This window comes from Sinocyclocheilus rhinocerous, unplaced genomic scaffold (genome assembly GCF_001515625.1).
Source record: "Sinocyclocheilus rhinocerous isolate Xijiao unplaced genomic scaffold, SAMN03320098_v1.1 scaffold1279, whole genome shotgun sequence".
In the NCBI taxonomy this organism is placed as follows: domain Eukaryota; kingdom Metazoa; phylum Chordata; class Actinopteri; order Cypriniformes; family Cyprinidae; genus Sinocyclocheilus; species Sinocyclocheilus rhinocerous.
In genome coordinates, this window is record NW_015634019.1 from 113,929 (window position 1) to 133,506 (window position 19,578).

Below are 19,578 nucleotides of genomic sequence, written 5' to 3' on the forward strand. Positions count from 1 at the left end.
TGCATTTCAGTGAGTGAAATAAGTATTTGATCCCCTACCAACCAGCAAGAATTCTGGCTCCCACAGATTGGTTATGTGCCCATGTGGAACACAGATTAGTCCTGTCACTTTAAGAAGTTACTCCTAATGTCAGCTCGTTAGGTGTATAAGACATCTGTCCACACAATCTGTATTTTCCATTCCAACCTCTCCCACCACCATGGGCAAGACCAAAGAGCTGTCAAAAGATGTCAGAGACAAGATTGCAGATCTGCACAAGGCTGGAGTGGGCTACAAGACCATCAGCAAGAAGCTTTTTGAGAAGGAGACAACTGTTGGTGTGATTATTCGGAAATGGAAGAAATACAAAATAACCATCAATCGGCCTTGGTCTGGAGCTCCGTGCAAGATCTTGCCTGTAGATCAGCCCCGAACTACACGGGAGGAGCTTGTTAATGATCTTAAGGCAGTTGGGACCACAGTCACCAAGCAAAACATTGGTAACACACTACGCCGCAATGGACTGAAATCCTGCAGCGCCCGCAAGGTCCCCCTTCTCAAGAAGGCACATGTACAGGCCCGTCTGAGCATCTAAATGATTCAGAGAAGGCTTGGGAGAAAGTGCTGTGGTCAGATGAGACCAACATTGAGCTCTTTGGCATTAACTCGACTCGCCGTGTTTGGAGGGAGAGAAATGCTGACTATGGCCCCAAGAACACCATCCCTACAGTCAAGCACGGAGGTGGAAACATTATGCTTTGGGGCTGTTTTTCTGCTAAGGGTACAGGACGACTTCACTGCATTGAGGGGCAAATGGACGAGGCCATGTACTGTGAAATCTTGGACGAGAACCTGTCCCTCAGCCAGAACACTGAAGATGGGTCATGGATGGGTCTTCCAACATGACAATGACCTGAAACATACCGGCAAGGCATACAAGGCAACAAAGGAGTGGCTCAAGAAGAAGCACATTAAGGTCATGGAGTGGCCTAGCCAGTCTCCAGACCTCAATCCTATAGAAAATCTGTGGAGGGAGCTGAAACTTCGAGTTGCCAAACGACAGCCAAGAAACCTTAAGGATTTAGAGAGGATCTGTAAAGCGGAATGGATCAAAATCCCTCCTGAGATGTGTGAAAACCTGGTGACTGACTACAAAAAATGTCTTACATCTGTGCTTGACAACAAGGGTTTCTGCACCAAGTACTAAGTCATGTTTTGCTTGGGGATCAAATATATTTTCACTCACTGAAATGCAAATCACATAAAAATGACAGACCCTTCATTTCTTTGTAAGTGGGCAAACTTACAAAATCAGCAGGGGATCAAATAAATATTTCCCCCACTGTATGAGATTCTGCTCACCAGATGTGTGGCCTCTTCTGGAATGTAAGCGAATGGGATTTTTTTTGTTTGTTGTCTTTTTCATTGTACACCAGATGGAAATCATGAGCCTAATTGTTTCAAAAAATTATAGCAGGTCTCTCTTAACCAAGCTGCGCTATTTGAATGTGTCATTCATGTCTGTATAAACACTGCAGGATGAGTTCCAGTATGCTGAAGTTTATTGCTTAGTGTTGGGGTTTGTTCAAATCAATGAGCTACTGTATATCATTTATAATGAGAATTGACTCAGAAATCAACTGAATAAATCATGCCTTCCCAACCTTTGGTGTACTTGCAGATAAAGTTGTTTTTGGTTTCACAATTGTCATCATTCCACTGGAACATGTAAGGCCCACCCTGACCCGGAGGAGCAGAGGGCTGATGGTACATCACCACACACACCTCGAACCCACAGGAAGGCTCATCCCAGTGCCAGTTCCTGTCGCACACAAACACAAAACAATAAGCAAAAGCACCTACAAAGGAAATGTGTCTAATGTGGCTCTGATCCCACCTGAAGGTTGCTCGGCTTCCATCCAGCCAGTAGTATTGAGAAGGACAGTCTCCATTTATCTCCTCATAGCCTTGATCCCTACGGAGCCCGATCCAAAAGTCTCCATCTGATGCTTTCAGTTCATGGATGAAGTTCTCTATCAGTATCTGCTCAGTCTTAGACTCAATACTGAGAAGATCTCCACCATCACTCCTGCAGGCTCGACTCGCATCTTCAAAGTTGAGTTTACGCCGAGCATCTTGAAAATAGGCAATTTTATAGCAGGGCTTCTCAGTGCCACGCTTGCATATCTGCTGGCCTTGAGAGACACATTAAGACAATGGAATGTAAATGTATTGAAGCCAAGTCAAGTCGAGTCACTTTTATTTGTATAGCACTTTATACAATACTGGTTGTGTCAAAGCAGCTTTACAGTGTCAAACAGGAAAATAGTTTGTCAATGATGCAAGACAATAACAGAGTCATTTTTCAGCTAAAGTCAGAATCGGAAGTCTTCCGAGTAATCTTTTATTTAGAATGCTTTAAATAAACAAATTTTTATTTGGAAAATTAAAAACAAAACAAACGTGTTCCTTTTTCCTTTGGCAAAATGGAAAATCTCATTTTCTGCATGCACAAAGCCCTTTAGGGTGCACATATTCGCATGTATATATTTAATTATTTTTCTAAAGCAAGGGTTTTTCAGACAATCTGCAAATCCAGGGACACCCAATATATAAAAAAAGTGTTTTCCTTTCACAAAGAACATTAATAACGTTGTGAATAACAGACCACTACTTGATGTTCAGTCAATTGAAAAAGTGCCCAGGGTGTTTCCAGTTAAACCTTTTTCCTCAACAGTGTAGATATTTCAAAATAAAAATGAAATGTAATTATGCTGATTAAATAGACAAGGAATGGAGAGATGAGATGGAGCTGTCATTTCATTTAGAGAAAGCCATTAGTGTCTGCGGCAGAACATACCTCTAGGCTCGTAAATGTCTGCACCACAGGGAGGATGGACAACACATCGGGTTTACAAGCGGTGAAGAGAGAAAACAGCCACTCTTAAAGCATGCTCTAAAGAAGTCACTTCCTATATTTAAGCATCTCATTCAAATTAATTAAACAGGAAACGAATGAATCTATCGAGACTAAAGAATGAGGTGAGTGAAAAAAAACCCAGTTAAAAAAAGTTATTGCAAAGCCTTTTAAAATTTCAACATATTAGAATATAGAAATCTTTTTTATATTATAAATATTATTAATAAGAACCTCTAAGGTTTTAAAAGACAAAACGAGGCACAGTATAGACTGACATAATATCTCAGATCTGACTTATTCGGGAAGCTTTTCTTCTAAATATCATATCTATAGTTTAATCTTTTAAAATAGTCGAACGCAGCATTTTCGTTCCTAAATGTGTAACTCACCGCCCAGAAGCTTTGACGCGCACGCGGAGACGCTGAATAAAACCAGCACGCAGCCACATTTTCTCATTAAATCCATTTGATCACCTTTAATCAAACTTCCATGGGCCTTAAAAGTAATTTCACCAAGACAATGAAAAGCCAAGTAAATAAAAAAGTGAACATCCAACACCAGGAAGGCTTCGTCCAGTAGAGAACCGATCACCTGTCCAGCTATCCTCTGAGAGGAGGCACGCGCGAGCGTGACCGAACACACAGACCGTCGTAACACGTCATCAGCTGACAGGAATGAACACGCCACGGGCTTTTGTTTGTAGATACCAACAAATCTTATAAAAGATTACAAAGACACTCACTGGCCTTAATATTTTAATATTTGAAGTGTTTAAGACAATGATAAACAAATGTAGCTAGTCTAGCTGCATTGTAAGTAAACTTCTTAAACATTTGTCTAGTTCCTATGATAAAATGACACATTATATGTTTCAAATTTGGGACTAGTCTTTAATATCATCACTATGTTTACTGGAGCTTCTGAACTTCTTTCCAGTCCTCATCCACAGATGATGAAAGGGTCTTGGGAGCCAATCTACACAGAACACACAAATGATTTCATGGTGTTTTCAAAATCCTCTTGGCTTATTATATAAAACATGATCTGACTTTACTTTATAAAAGAACATGCATTTTATGTTTTGCAGTGTTGCAGGTGCAGCACACAAGTTAATCTGAGCATTATTGTAATATGTGTCAAGCTTCCGCATTTAATTTAATGTTGCTAGAAACCAATCTACCGCACAGGCGAATTAAAGTCTCCCTACATGACATTAAATAAAGGATTTTGCAATGATGCATTTATAAGAAAGGGAATTGTTTTGGATAATAGGACAGGTAATCAATGCAGGTTTGTGCTGTCTGTACAGAGCAGAAAAGATCAGACAGATTTCAGATCAATATCCAAGCCTCAATATAAGACTACGCTGGTTTTCCAATAACCCTTCATCACTGGGTCTGGAAATCAATTTTAGTAGGCTAAGAATCCATACAATAATGAAAATGTTAGAAACTGTCAGCAATTTCCCTCTCTTTCAAACTGACAAACCATTTTCCTCCTTACCAGTTTACCTGTTTAAATAATATTTGGGGGTGAGGGCCTGTGTGCTTTTCCCTTTTATAATTGGATGTGATTTACAGTAGCAGCATCAACGGAATAGCTCCCCTTATGCTGTCCACAGCAGTAAATTACTATTAAGCACACTATTACTATTACTTTATTGAATGCAGTAATACATTGTAAAATTAATTGTAAAAAATGTATTGCACTGGTATCCATAAGTTGCAAATGATGCAGTAAAAGATCATTTTCCAGATGAAATTATAATCAGATACAGTATGTTAATCTCTGACAGAGAAGAGAAATAACATACTTTTTTTCCACTAGGTTGCCTTTTCTTGGTTTGTTTCGGTAGGAAATCATCTCCTTCTGTTGAGAACATACATCAAACCTGTATTAAGTCTGCATGACATTAAAAACAAGGGACTCAAAAATAACAACATGCACATCAAATTTTTAATCAGTTTTTGTTTGTTTTATAGTAAAAATTAAAATCAGATATGCTCACCAAGGCTACATTTATTTGATCAAAAATACAGTAAAACAGTAATATTGCTTTACAATAATTTTAATAATAATCTAATAATTTAATACATAATAATATTAACATTTAAAATAACTTTTTTTCTGTTTGATTATATATTAATATTTTTATATTTTATCTTTAGTGAAATCATTCTAATATACTGATTTGGTGCTTGAGAAATATTGCTTATCATCATACTTATTCTTCTTCTTCTGATTTATTATTAGAAATCGTATTTAACATTATAAATGTCTTTACTGTCACTTTTGATCGACTTAATGCATCCTTGCTGAATAATGTTAATCTAAAAAAACAGAGACCCCAAACTTTTGAACAGTAAGGTATGTACACTGTAAAAAAATATTTTTTGAACATGGTGGTGATTATTGATGTATGTTTAAAAAGAAAATATAATTTCAGTCTTTCTACATCAAAATTTCACATATGTGTTATTTGCCGTTTCCTTTATTTGTGAAATTTACTAGCAATTTCTGAGTGAAAATATTTTCAAACTAAAAAAAGTGAATGTATATATCTATTAACACTTAAACGTGGAAACTTTTCAGTATCATTAAAAATATAGCTCTGTACATTATACAGCCAAAACTGAGATGCATAACATCACATCCCAGCCCCCAAAATGAATAAACACAACTAAAAACAACTGACTTCGGTGCAGCTTGTATTAGGCTTGTAAAGTACTCAGCAGGGGCTGGATAAAGCACCACCACCCCATAATCATCTGGCTGCTCCTCGGAGAGTCATCAAAGTCTTGAAGAAGCCCACCCCTCCTTTCCTCTCCTCCTCTATAGGGGAGGGTGCCCTAAGAAATGCTGAGGCTCTAGGGAAAATGTGCTGAGGAAAGGAGAGAGAGCACTCTAATGAATGGAAGAGGAATAAAACACTTGGCTGTCTGAGGAATCCTGTCCTGCAGCATCCAAATATGCAATGGCTGTGTTAGCAGAAGACCCGAGATGAGGCTTAGGCTGATACAAACTGAACGGAGAGACCTGAGAGGATGTTTTAAGCTAATGGGGCCAAGTACTTCTTTCCAAGTATATTTCTTACCTTAATTCGCTCATCCCTCTGCTTTTTCATAAGGGCAATAATCTGGTCTCGTTTCTTGGCCTAACACAGATATGAAATATGTAAGTAAATGAAGGACCAAGGTACATTGCATAACAGTTCCTGAAGTATAATACTATAATGAATTAAAAACTATTTAATCAAAAATTATTTTATAATTACTAAATATTGGTGTTATATTAGTATTATTTATGTATAGTTTTTATTAATACTTTGAGTTAGCTATTATTTTTATATTGTCAGTTTTCATTTTAATTTTAGTTACATTTGTAGTGATTTTGTCATTTTATTATTATTATTATTCAGGTTTAATTCATTTTTATCTTAGTTTAAGTCTTGTTTTTTGTATTTATTTCCAGTTAGTTATTTTAATCCTTAAAGGGATAGTTCACCAAAAAATTTAAATTTTGTCATCATTTACTCACCCCCAACTTGTTCCAAATCTGTATCAGTTTCTTTCTTCTGTTGAGAACAAAAGAAGATATTTTGAAGAATGTTGGTAACCGAACAGTTGGTGGAAGCCATTGACTTCCATAGTCTGAAAAAAAACAAAAAAACAATGGAAGTCAATGGCTACCCTCATACAGGTTTGGAACAACTTGAGGGTAAATAAATGAAAACAATTTAAATTTTTGGAAGCACTATTCCTTTATTATTAAAAGAAATGAGAAAGGTTGATTTGGCAAACTGTTTTTCATCTAAAATTTCTATTTTATTTTATTTCAGCTTTATTTAAATTAACAAATGTTGTAATAGTTTTAGTTTAGTTTAAGACAAATACTAAATACATACGTCATGTAAATGCACAACCAGGGCACACTGCATATTAGTTACTGAATTTAAAGTATCTACCAACACCTTCATTGATGCCCATCTGTAAAAGATGGTGAAGGATACATACACTTTTATAGAGTATAACAGCACTGCTGAATAGGCAGCAGCTGTCAGAGTATACCAGCTGACAGCTGCACTTACTAAACAAGCCTCATAATTTTGATTTAGCGCCCATAGTTTCTGGCTGCTCTTAATGTCATTTCATTAAATCCATTACATGCTTGTACACTATAACCATTTTTCAAGCCAATGTCATTTTATGGCAGGTTAATCAGTTATAATAATGTAATGTAATGTCTCTGTTGATTATTATCACCCAGTGTAAACATCTGTCATACTGCTAAAACTAAATCAAATGGAGTTGTGGAAGAGTACAATGCATCGGCAAAATAACATTAGAGCAGGCTGGAGTATGATTACATTTTCCCCACACTGTATTAAACATTACAATAATAGAACAACATAGAAAAGTGACTTCAAAACATTTTGAATTCAGCCTCTTTGACAAAGCAAAGCCAATTTTTTTTTGAAAACCTCCAATGTATAACCCTTTGATTCAGAGGGTTTGGGAATAAGGTTAATTAGCTAAGAGTAATCTCATAAAATGGATCTGTCCTCCAGAGGGCCATCCATCTTGGGGTTTCCAGGTTGTTTACTCACAGTGGGAAAGCAGATATTACAGGGAGGGCACTGCCCACTGCCCACTGCCCTGCTGAACATGCTATCTTCAGATGCAAGGAGATGAATGACACATGCAACACCAGCTTATGTAGAATGTGGAATGCTAGAGTACAGCACATGGAGATGGTAAACTGTATTGGGGCAGCTGACAAGCAACAATAGTGTTATTAGGTTTGAAGTATAATCTAAAGCTATTATATACTATTATATTTTTATTAATATTTTGATTTAGCTTTTTAACATAGTACTTTCAGTTTTCATTAGAATTTTTCATTACATTTTTAATATTTTTTTATGCATTTATGCATATTTTTGTAGTAATTACAAGTAAAAATATTAGTAATTTTAGTGCTTTGACAAACTAAAAAAAAGAGGAAATGTTGCCTTGGCAATGTTTGTTTGTTTATTTTCAGGTTTATTTCAATTAACAAAAAATGTCTTAATAGTTTTAGTTTTAGTAACCTGCTAAACTTATAGTTTTTTTATGATCTCAAATTAATATGTAATATGTACTTTTATTTATGTCACACTGCAGGCAGCAAGACCATTTAAAATAAAAGAGTGATGGCAAAAAAGTGATGGTAAAAATGTAGAAATAGCAACCAGCTAGATGACCTAAGACATTTCCTTATACATATACAGTGGTATCCTATAGTGGTATTTTTTTAATTGGGAAGTAAACTGAACATTTTAAAAAAGTATTTTTAATTTCAATAAAGATATTTTTATATCATAAGATTCTGCACTATCAAGGTGACTAAAAAAATACATAAAATTGTACTCATTTATACAAATGGTCAGATGCACTTCATTACACGCTCCATTGAAGCTGAAGATCATGCTGGAGAACATCCAGGTTTTATACATATTGTGAAGTTCACACAGCTGGAGTGCTGCTCTCATTAAGGGGGCACATACTAAATACTAAGACATTCTGTTCAGTGGTATACTGATAATTTAATCTTCATTAAAAAAAAAGAGATAAAAAAATAAAAGGATATTTTCTCTAACATTTGGACACCACTGCATGTAAATGATTTTACCCTAAAATTGTGATACTAAATTAAAACACAAAATTCATGGACACATATCAACTATCATTGAAGAATTTCAATGAATTGAAGCTTTGTGTCATTATAATGATCCAAGTCTATGAATAAATACTGAAAATCATATTTTGCATAACCTAATATGGCCCCAAACTTAATGCTCACAATATGCTTAGGTTCTGTGGCAAGTGCAGATTCTTTAGTCTGTAAAGCAAAATGACGAGTTTCTTGCCCCAGCAATGCCAGAAAAGGGACAAATCAATGCTTCCTTATTCTTATACGCAGATGAATTGATTGGCAAGACCAGTGATTTCCTGCTAATCCGATTAGTAGATGTGGTTAGTGCAGTGTTGGGAGAGAAAGTAGCTATGCGGAGAGATTCATCACTGCACAAATGTAGGGCTTAAGAGCGGTAAGCAGGCTCTTAAGGATTCTGCCTGCTGGATAGCATTACAATTGACTCCTCTGCGAGAAAATTTACACGAGTCAGACAGCAATGGAAACCTTTAAATTAAATCTGCAGACTTATGGGATACCTCTGTTTGAAAGCACTGAAAGTGTACTATCAATCAGCACAGTAACTGCCTGGTAATATGAAGCACAGCATATCAGGTGCAGGATGAGTTATGCGGCAAAGTTTAGGGTTATGAGTGTGTTCAGATTCCTGGCATCAAAGTATAATTAACATGTAATAGTGATGCTTGCTTTTAAAATGTGCTTGCACCATTAAAAACTTTATACCAGAGTTCCATTTTATGTTGTGATCTTAAATTATCTGTGATGCTCCTCAGAGACTCATTTTGCTTATGTGGCTTACTGAGAGCTACTCTAAAACCGGCAAATCCAGCCTGCCAGATCTACACTTAGAAACCCCGCTGATCTCAAATCATCTTTCATTAGAGATCCATAACTGCCCTCCACAGGCTGGCTCATTAGTTCTTCATGCTGCAATGCACTGTCTAGAAATAAAGATTTCACAGCAAAGAGAGAATCAAGACAGAAGCAGGGGCCACACATCTGACTTAATGTGCATTTTCAAATCACTAAATTATGCCACATCTCTCAATCTTTCTTATTGTTTTTGCTTCTCAGAAGTGCTAATTACCTTACTAAATCAGGTCCTTTTACTCGACATTCTTACATGTGTAGTGTATTGAGCTTGTGGTCCTGGGGTTGGTTGCACCAGCTGTACGCAAGTTACAACTTAGCCTAGTTTTGACATAAATGGGCACTAAGTTAAAACTTATGCACTACTAAATATTTTTTCGTTGCACCATTACACTTAGTTGAAGGGTAACTCGATCTGGACCTGGAGACCTGGAATAAGACTGAATGAACTGCATCAATATGCTTTTCTTTTAACCGACAACCTTCAATCCTTTAAACATACAGTACATGATGCTTCTGACATTTACACTAGAGGTCTACACGGAGGACCCGAGACCCGAAGACCCGGGACCCGACCCGGGATCCGTACGGGTTCGGGGCTATATTTTAAATGGTCAGCCGGGTCCGGGTCGGGTCCCAATCTATTACTTCGGGTCCCGGGTCTGTTTAACATTGTGTGTAATACCCGAGTCGATCGGACTCGGAGAACACCCGGCCGTTATCAGAGTCAGTCAGGTCTGTGCGTGTGTTGTTTTGTAACTTTCAACTTGTAAAATTAGGATGAGAAAAGTGTGAGTCAGTAATTTGAAATAAGGTGGGGGGAAAAAAAAAAACACGCGCGACGTCATCAGAAGCAGGGTGGGCGGAGTTAATGCACACGCACAGTGATAATGGATACCTTCATGAGTGATGTGAGTTATTTTAGATTTTTTTTTAATAATATTATGAATGAACCGTCTTGTTGTTGTATCTAAAATTTTTGCTCAGACTCGGCTCAGAGAGCACAGAGATGATAGCAAATAAGTAAAGCTAACGTCAGCAGCCATGGCACTGGACGAGCAATCGTTATTATAATCCAAATGGGCAAACAGTCTAAATTATTATGCAAGTTGACTCGAGATACAAAAAATGCAAAACTGCAAAGTCGCATTTGTCATCCATCACCGTGACAGCAAGTGGACTTTTGAAACTGGAATAATGAGTGGATTACGCATTTAAATTGGCAAGAGAGGAATAACAGGGACGGTTCAGTGGAGCACATTTACGCGTCTCTTCGGGTTCGGGTATGGATTTTTGGACCCGTGTAGACCTCTAATTTACACTCACATACAAATTAAGAGAGAGAAAAATATGTTAATAAACGTACTTTCTTTTTTAGCGCTTCTTCAACACCACATCCACAGTGCGCCTACGTGTGCTTCGGTCTGTATTGCGCTGCATGTCAAATAAAAGTCAGTCATAATAAATAAATGGAATTTTTCTTATGTTTTTTTTCTTTCAGTATTTATTGATCCTTATATCATATTTCAATTACAGATTCTGAATGTTATTTAGGCTACATATAAAAATAGCTTACCTATAGGCTAATGTTATTCATGATTAAGTAGTATCGTTTTTAATGGAAATGTATTTCCCTTTCATGGGAACTTCGAACTGCGTCCTCTAGGAGTCGCTATGGGGAACGCCTCGTCGTGACCCGTGTCTGACGTTATTGATCTCGTTCCCATTCTCTGAGTTGGTTTAGACCCCGGGACCTTGGGCTCCACTCAACTAGTGTGTTTCTGTAGACACACTCTGGAAGCATCGCTCCCCTCACCATTGAGGGTTATTGTTCTGATTTTACAATCATGCTGCAGGTCGTGCCCCATCTCGTTGAGAGCTGGGTTTGTGCTCCCACAGTCAAGGTAAACTACTGCTAGCCGTTCCAGCATTGGAACATGCTGTAGGTCGAGCCCCCTTAGAGGACGCAGTGTCTCGTTCCCTACTCAGGGAACCATGGTTACATAAGTAACCTGAGACGTTTTACCGTTAGTTACGCGAGGCAAAAGAAGTTAGAATGAAGGATAAACTGAAATTCACAGCATTTAAACAAGTTCTGTTTGCGTATTTGAAGGCTTCTATTGGATCATTTAGGGTAAACGTCATATTATGCGACTATGCATTACTTTACTGAGAGCTCATGAACTACTAGCTACGTCCTGCCTTACAAACAACTGGTGCAACTGAAAATTTTATAGATTTAGTCACAAACAAGCTAGTAGTAAGCCTCTATTGTGGACTTAAAGTTCTAATTTAAGAACTTACGAATGGGTGGTGCAACCCTACCCTGACCCTTAAACACCCAGCAACTACTACACATCTACTGTATGTTCCAACTACCCTAAAGAGCTGTCACATTGTGCTGCCCACTACGCCACAGCTCCATGTGCTTGCAATATGTAGAGCAAGTGCCACTGTGTTCATAAAAATAGCACAATTTTCCTGAAAGAAAAAGATAAATCCAAACTTTACTAAATTTACATTTCACATTATACATTTAACATTTTTATTACAGCTGCAGTCTGTAACTTTATTTTTGGTTAAAAATAATCCGAAATCAATATTTGAGCAAGTACATAACCAGCCAGTGTTTGAAACTATCGCCTTACTTTAGCCCGATTCACAACGGTTAGCTTATAATAATGTTTTCTAATTTGAGTGGTACGGGTAGGTTTTCGCCGGAAATTCGAGCATGCTGCTGCGTCATTACGTCACTTCTGTAAACATAAAGAAGTTGTCCCGGCTACTAGGCTATCGCATGTGAGGATCCTGCAGGTGGCCGATCATTTATAGCCTTTTCTCACAGCAGCTAGAATAATTAAATGTATCATTTTGATGGCGAATTGTAATCCATAAAGGATTATGTGTTTATGAAACACTGAAAGGTTTGTTGTGATATGAGCTAACCGATCTTTAGATTTAATCACCATTGGTAGCAAGATTTATGGTAATGCTTTTTTCCTCAGTTGGTCAGAACAAACGTGGCAGACGTGTTACTTACTTGTTCAGATGGCAATATACAGTGAAAATTCTTATTTGGGTCATATTCCAAGACGTAGGCTAGAATCTGTGATTGCGAAGTACAGTAAATATCCACACTGGTGCGGTGACTGACTGCCACACATACTCTTCAGAACATTAGATTCATCCGCACTGGAGCCGTGCCGACGCAATCCACGCAAGCTAGATAATTCCGCACCCAGCTGCAATTCCAGGTTTTCAAACAGAGATGGCGACAAAGAGGCAAAACTTACGGACTGCAGCTTTAAATGTTTCTACTTTTTAACAACCAACTTCACTTTATGTTCTATACCTTTTTTCCCCCCTCAAGCACCTTGTCTTAGATTTACATGAATTATTCTTTCTTTTCTTATTTTTCAGTGCTTCGACTCCTTGAAAAAGTGTTCTTTGGCAAGGATGTTTTCAGACTTGTTTTTTAAATGATAAATAAGTACATTTATTCTTATAGGATTTAAAAGACTTATCAACTTGACTGCACTGACACTATCGGACGAGAACAAAGCTCAACTGAATTCAGCTGAATGCAGAAACTACTGTCTTCTGTGGAGCTGCTTTATAGATGAATTTATTTGTTTTATAATGGACACATTTTGCAACGACACTGTTATTGAGCTGAACTCAATCAACATGAACTGACTTGAGCAGAATAACAACACTACTGCCTTCTGTAGAACTGATTATGGCTGAATTGAACTTGTTTTATAATTGATGAACTTTACACAGTTATTGAACTGAATTGAAACAACACTGAACTATATATAGCCCTAGTCTACAAATTAAAAAAAACTTTTATACAAAGTATACAAATGATTACTACAAAATAATCATCTTGCACCATTTGCCTAATTACTCAAAACAATAACCTTTTAATGAAATTAATCAAATTCATAAGTATGTTCATGTGCCACTGAGACCTCACCATCTCCATGTATTTCTGTCTCTCCTCTTCCTTTTGCTTTAAGTAAGCATCCTGCTGGATTTCATCATCCCTCTCTACCAAGCAAGCAAACAAACAGGCCAAATCAGATTAAGAAAAATACATTACGCTCACAAACACCTATTCTATACTTACTTGACCATGACGCTTGCTTTGCAGTAGCATTTGTGGCTAAAAATAAAACAACAAAGGATTACTCATCTTTATCTGATTTTATTTCCATTTTTTCATGTGCCACCAAAAAATTTGAACCATATTTAAAGACTTAAACAGGGGTTCTCAACTCTGGCCCTCGAAGTCTGCATTCCTGTTGAGTTTTGTTTTATGATTTTTATTTCATGTTTTTTTTTTACAGCTCATTTATACAAGTTTGCAATGTACAGTGCTTAACAAATTTTTAGACCGCCACCACAAGGTTTGTGCCACATGCTCTAAACTAACAGTATTGGTGATTACCAAAATAATTATTTATGTTTCTGTTATTTAATCCACACCAGTATGTGTAAGCTCTTTAGTCACAGTAGTGTTTCTAATGCTAAAATATAATTATTGTTGTAATGCATGACTTTTTGAATGTACTGTTTTACAAGAAAGGCAGAAAAAAAATAGTACAGCACTTTATTATTATTTTTTATTCAGATGCCCAATTACAGTCAATAACAACAGAGACTGTGGAAAAGCATAAAAACAATGCCAGCAAAAATACCAGCTGTTATCAAGGTCAAAGAAGGCCAAAGTTATTATGGTTATTATGCGTGAATAAAGAGTTGTTTCAGTTTGTTATTCACTTAATAAATGACAATAAAATCTTTAGTTTTAAACAAGTTTTTGACAGATTCCTAAAATATCTGTGCTTAGCCTATACTGGTGTGGATTAACTATTACAGAAACATAAAAATGATTTTGGTAATCACCAATAGGCTACTGTTAGTTTAGGGCAGCTGTGGCACAAACCTTACATTGGGTGGTGGTGGTCTAATAAATTTGTTAAGCACTGTACAATACAATGTTATGCAATACGCGCACGTACTGAACGTCACACTTACAGTTCGGGGTCTTCGCAACTTTCAACCGCTGCCTGATGTCAGCAGAAACGAGCCGAGACTCTATTGGTGGCTGCAGGGAAAGGGAGCTCCAGAAAACCTTTGCATATGCCACATCTTCTTGCGACGCTCCATCAAATACTGTATAAAGTTTGTCGATTTCTGCAATACTGTCCAAAACCTCTTTGTCTAGTTCTTCAGTCATAATAGTTAGCGAGCTTGCTGTTCTAGCAATAGGTAACCAGGCATGTGTTACGGTTGCCAAGGTAACTAAACGCTCCATATAAACGGAAGTGTGTGAGGAATTACATAATAAAGAGATACTTCCATACTTCTGTTCTGACGGGAATTAAAAAAAAAATAATAATAACTGTTAGTTTCTGTACTATATTAGGCGAGACAATTTAACGGACAATCTTTTAAATTACTTAATTAGAACTTAATGTAGTAGAATATGTTTTGTGAGTAAAACGTATGAATGACCGAATGATTTACAATGAAAGCTGTATATCCTAAAACAATACATACTTATCATTACACAGTAATATTGTTACCCTATAAGGTTTTTTACCTTATTTTAAGATTAAAATGATATTTATATTGATAGAGTTTTGTCTTTGCGTAACAATGTGCACTTGCCTAAATGAAAACCCCATTTATTTATTTTATTTATTTATTTATTTTTTTACAATTACAAGGTTGTTAACATTATATCAAAATGAATAGGCCTACAGCTATGAACCGTAAATACATAAAATGCCTTCACGGAAAATGTCCGAAAAAAAAAAAAAAACATCAACCATTAAACAGTCTTTCAAATTACATCTTTTTAAAGACTTTGAAGTAGTCAATAGCATATATAAAATATACATATACAGAAAATAAAAAAAAGATCGCTAAATCTAATCAGACAAATTAGAACAAATTGTGATATGTTTCAATTTATTGAATGATGTAGGTATGCATTACAAAAATTACAAATAAAAACAGCAAAAACAAATTGTTATATAATTGTATGTTGTTTTATAACTGGCCTTCACCTGGTAGTGAGGTTAGTGATTGCTATAAGGATTGTAATCAACTAACTACACTGCCTGATGACCACACAGTATATTCTCTGGCAGAATGGGTTTTTTTTTTTTTGCATCTCACAAAGGCTGGACTGTAAATTACAAATAGACCAATACAACGCATAAACGCTGTCAGAAAAACAGATATCAAATAATTGTATCAGCTATGTGTTTCCTTGTAGGTCATTGTGTTGGCAGTATGGTTAGTGATTGTAGTTTATATAAAACAATCAGCTAACAACACTGCCTACAAACCAACCCCAACAGGTTAATATATCAGCACACGAATATGTTTGAATCATGTTACCCTAAAGGAGATAAACAAAATAAGTCAGCATAACAATAACGATTTCAAATATGTAGGCTAATTTACATACCCAAGTCGAAGAAATAAGTAATATCCACTGATTACTGAGGCATAACAAACAATAATAATTTGAGTATTTCAGTGTTAAGTCACCTGACGGAATGCTTCTGCACTCTCAGGTTTGTGTTCATCTAGCTATGTTACGACCCTGCTGACGTCACATCTCCAGGTCGGGTAGATAACTTTACCTGCCAAATAAATCAGCTTATAACTAGTTGCGGACAACGAAAGCACTCAAAACTTTTAAAGTGAGGCAATCTTACCTAAAGAAACTCATCGGGAGCTCTCTGTGTCGCCCCATCATCTTGCATGGTCCCTCTGCGTTGGATTCCACCACATGCTGTTTGTATTTATAGCCAGAGCTGATATTGTATGTTCAAATTGAGCGCCATCTGAGGCGGGAGCCACTTGAGCGCGAACCACGGCGCTCACCTCTGGCGCTATTCCTCCCAGGAAAATACTGAGATGAGCGCCGTACAAAGAGGGAAACTATATCGGCGTAAAATCAGTGGAATGCACTTAATTAACTTAAACTAATGAGCTCTTAAGAAAATTATTTTCAATAAATATTAACAATATTTTTTTTCTTTGCAATCGATATTATTAATTTATTTACTGTCCGACTATTCATATACAGGTGATAATAATAATAATTCTCCCGCCAAGTAATATACTTCTACAAACTCTGTTTATGGTTGTTGCCAAGCAACAGCCACTTAGAATGTGCTTATTTCAACGGCTTCGAACGCTGCTCAGTCAATCAAGTTTTAGAGTAAGAATTATCAGTTTTATTATCCACAGTAGCCTAATATCTAATGATTAAAGTAGCCTATACATTGCTAAGCCATTACCTGTTATCATTCCTTAGGTTGAAAGAAACAGAAGTCAAGCATAACGAGGCTTGGAGACGGCAAACTGCCTCTGAGGCCCATATCTATGTCAACACTGAACTCTATCTATGTTGTTAACTGTTGGTAGGCAATGCTGTACAGTGTTTATAGTGGACAATGGTTTTCTGGACTAGGTTACCTAAGAGACCACTTATTCCACGTGAAGACAGGTCTAGGCTTGCCCAGTGGGACTAGGCAAACAGAAAAAAGAAAACTTATTATGTCCTTGCAGGCCACATTAAGGAACAGGTTTTGTCAATTGTTCTGTAGCTAGACATATTTCTACCTTATGTCCTTGTTTTATTTGTTGTGAACTAGGCCTATTAAATTAATCAATCTCCGGGCCTGTCTAAAAGCAACCCGATATCATGCTTATAAATGGGAGTGCAGACAGCAAAATATATTCACACTCATTTACAATATTTGTCTACAGTATATTGGTTCAACATGGCATTTAATTTAGGTCACAAATTTTTCATTTCTTTGGTAGCTCACACAAACAGTTAGAAGAACAAACAAATTCCACTTTGTTGAACTAGAGACTATATACGACTTGATTTTGCATATTATAAGCTCCTCCCACAATTTGAAACACCTGTTTAATTTAATTACAGATGAGCACATCCTGAGACATTAAAAGGCTGTCTGATGCTGAAAGAGACTGAATTTTTTGTTGTGGTGTTTAAGATGACGTTGCATAGCTGTAGCAAAACAGCAGAGTGATATTTACTTACTAAGCAGCTGTATTAATGAGCAAATTGTTTGTTTCTATGTGATTTTATATTTTTTATATTTTTAAAGAAAAAAAAAGTCAAATAGCTTGTCCCGTTGACTCCACATCTCAACATTTAAAAATGAAGGAAGAGATTGCAGCAACAGTGTTTTTCATTGCAAGACTAGCAAAGAAGCATGGTAAACTGGATCGTGTTAGGAGGGAGAAGCTTGCTGTGGAACTAACCTCAGTGCTCTTTGAAAATTATAAAAGTCATTGGTACACCGAAAACCCAACCAAAGGACAAGCTTTTAGGTGAGCAGCTTGATGCTAGCTTAACTTTTTTTAAGCAAATCAAATGCTTTTTTGGACTAATTCAAGGGCCTTTTTTCTTCTTAGGTGTCTAAGGATGAACAAAGCTCAAACGAGAGACCCAGTTATTGAGCGTGCTTGTCGGCAGAGTGACATTGTTTATGAGAATCTTGGATTACCAAAGGAAATGACCATTTGGGTTGATCCGGGAGAGGTGTCATGCCGGTAACACTTGATTTGCTGGCCTGTCACTTAAGTGTTCAATCCATACTGGTTTTGATGACTCGACTGTGCCACTGTAGTACTTCCAAAAACTGAAAATTTGTTAATTTTCTTAAAGGTATGGTGAAAAGTCAACCCCATTTTGTGTTACCCAGTTGGAGGGTCAAAAGAGAGATGGTGAGTTCTCTCGTAGGATAAATAATGCAGTGGAAAGAGCTTCATCGGACTACCACTCTGGAACCTCCTCAGATGAGGAGGGAGGAAACACCAGCATGAGCAGCAGCGTGAGTAGCAGCAACAGCAGCAGTCTTTTTGTTCCAGAGCCTAAATGCATCCCAACGGTTTCCAACCCAAACAGTGTCTACCAGGTAACAAATTCCAGATAACCACTCTTCAGTCTCTTTGCATGCTTCTAACACTTGGTTGCTTAAATTTGCGCCGTTTTAACCGCTCCTGTTCTCCATCTATAGTTCAGTGAGTTCGGGCAGCCCCCACCTATGCAGAACTGGGGCACATACCCTAAAAGAAAGCCATATGCCTCTGAGGGCTACCAGCAGCATTCCTTAGGTGGACCATACCCACCTCATAAGAGTTTCAAGGGTTACAGGCCCTCCTATGCCTTCTGTGGTCCAAGGGTGGACCGATATCACTGGGTCAGCAAGAACCGCTCCTAGATTTTATTTTTAAAACCAGTGTATTGTTTTGCTGAGCAGCTATGCAGGCATATGTGAGTGTTCTAGAATATAACTTAATTTCTATGTAGAGCTTTAACAAATTATTTATGGAGTCATGTGGCAATGCCATGAAGGCACTTTTTAAAGTTTATTTTAATGATTTATTTGTGGAGTGGAGAAGACTTTCTAAATAAACTATTTTATTAAAACTTGCCAGTGTGGAAGCGCTTAGTCTATGCTTATGCCACTAGATGGTGGCAAATATCCACAATATAATCTTCTCACTTGTGTGCACCTCCCTCTTTAAGTTCATGACTGCTGACGAATTCTGAATGAGATGGTTTGGTTGTACACTAACGCTTATAATTTCTATTTAAGTTTACATGGTGTACTTTTTTATTTTTTTGTATTTATTTATTTTTTCTCATTGTGATTTGAGTATATTATGCATTGTACTGTATATGGTAAGCCAGAATGATGTGAGGTGAGAGATTTTCTCTTTCCCCCTGGGTGTATGTTTCTGAGAATTGACTCATGAAAAGGAAAATGGGGTGTGGTCTGAGTTTGTCACTAAAAGTTGAGACCGTTCTTTTTCGAGAACCCTTGGATTCAATTCACAATTGCTGTATTTACCGAATTGTCTTTTTTTTTTTTTTTTTTTTTTTTTTTTTTTTTTTTTTTTTTTTTTTTTTTTTTGCCTTGTGTTGGTTACCTCTGTAGGAACTATAGTACCTTCATTTCCAATCAGTTTGATTTCACAAAAGTATGTTTGAGTTGGTTGTGAGGTCTATAATTTCTGGGGGGGAAAAAAAGCACTTATCAGCATTA

At 36.9% G+C, this 19,578-nt stretch overlaps 3 protein-coding genes across 3 annotated transcripts in view; 1 reads left to right on the plus strand and 2 right to left on the minus strand.

Moving 5' to 3' along the window:
* The window catches only part of LOC107745134 (layilin), a 9,850-nt gene extending 6,289 nt beyond the window's left edge, over positions 1 to 3,561 (minus strand). The window contains exons 1-3 of the mRNA XM_016558976.1: positions 3,546 to 3,561; positions 1,877 to 2,174; positions 1,644 to 1,801 (exon numbers count right to left, since the gene is read on the minus strand). Of these exons, the coding sequence (XP_016414462.1) occupies positions 1,644 to 1,801; positions 1,877 to 2,174; positions 3,546 to 3,561 (472 nt within the window). The remainder of the gene's footprint in view (positions 1 to 1,643; positions 1,802 to 1,876; positions 2,175 to 3,545) is intronic.
* An 87-nt stretch (positions 3,562 to 3,648) lies between these two features.
* LOC107745131 (UPF0722 protein C11orf88 homolog) lies at positions 3,649 to 14,708 on the minus strand. The gene is made up of 6 exons (XM_016558973.1): positions 14,507 to 14,708; positions 13,596 to 13,631; positions 13,443 to 13,516; positions 5,994 to 6,053; positions 4,713 to 4,768; positions 3,649 to 3,874 (listed from the first exon to the last, which is right to left on the minus strand). Exons 1-6 carry the CDS (start codon positions 14,706 to 14,708, stop codon positions 3,808 to 3,810), a joined length of 495 nt encoding a protein of 164 aa, XP_016414459.1. The 3' UTR covers positions 3,649 to 3,807.
* A 2,778-nt stretch (positions 14,709 to 17,486) lies between these two features.
* On the plus strand, positions 17,487 to 19,333 carry LOC107745130 (maternal B9.15 protein-like). Its single transcript, XM_016558972.1, has 4 exons — positions 17,487 to 17,857; positions 17,942 to 18,079; positions 18,195 to 18,444; positions 18,547 to 19,333. The coding sequence occupies exons 1-4, from the start codon at positions 17,685 to 17,687 to the stop codon at positions 18,748 to 18,750; spliced, it is 765 nt and encodes a 254-aa protein (XP_016414458.1). The 5' UTR covers positions 17,487 to 17,684; the 3' UTR covers positions 18,751 to 19,333.
* Positions 19,334 to 19,578: the final 245 nt, after the last annotated feature.

Excerpts from the sequence above, each read along its gene's own strand:
- LOC107745131 (XM_016558973.1), bottom strand. The coding sequence starts at position 14,708 with ATGACTGAAGAACTAGACAAAGAGGTTTTGGACAGTATTGCAGAAATC. Across the intron at positions 13,517-13,595 it reads AAAGCAAGCGTCATGGTCAA|AGAGGGATGATGAAATCCAG; the intron begins GTAAGTATAGAA and ends CTTGCTTGGTAG. Across the intron at positions 3,875-4,712 it reads GGCAACCTAGTGGAAAAAAA|ATTGGCTCCCAAGACCCTTT; the intron begins GTATGTTATTTC and ends TGTTCTGTGTAG.
- LOC107745130 (XM_016558972.1), top strand. The coding sequence starts at position 17,685 with ATGAAGGAAGAGATTGCAGCAACAGTGTTTTTCATTGCAAGACTAGCA. Across the intron at positions 18,080-18,194 it reads CCGGGAGAGGTGTCATGCCG|GTATGGTGAAAAGTCAACCC; the intron begins GTAACACTTGAT and ends ATTTTCTTAAAG. Across the intron at positions 18,445-18,546 it reads ACCCAAACAGTGTCTACCAG|TTCAGTGAGTTCGGGCAGCC; the intron begins GTAACAAATTCC and ends CTCCATCTATAG.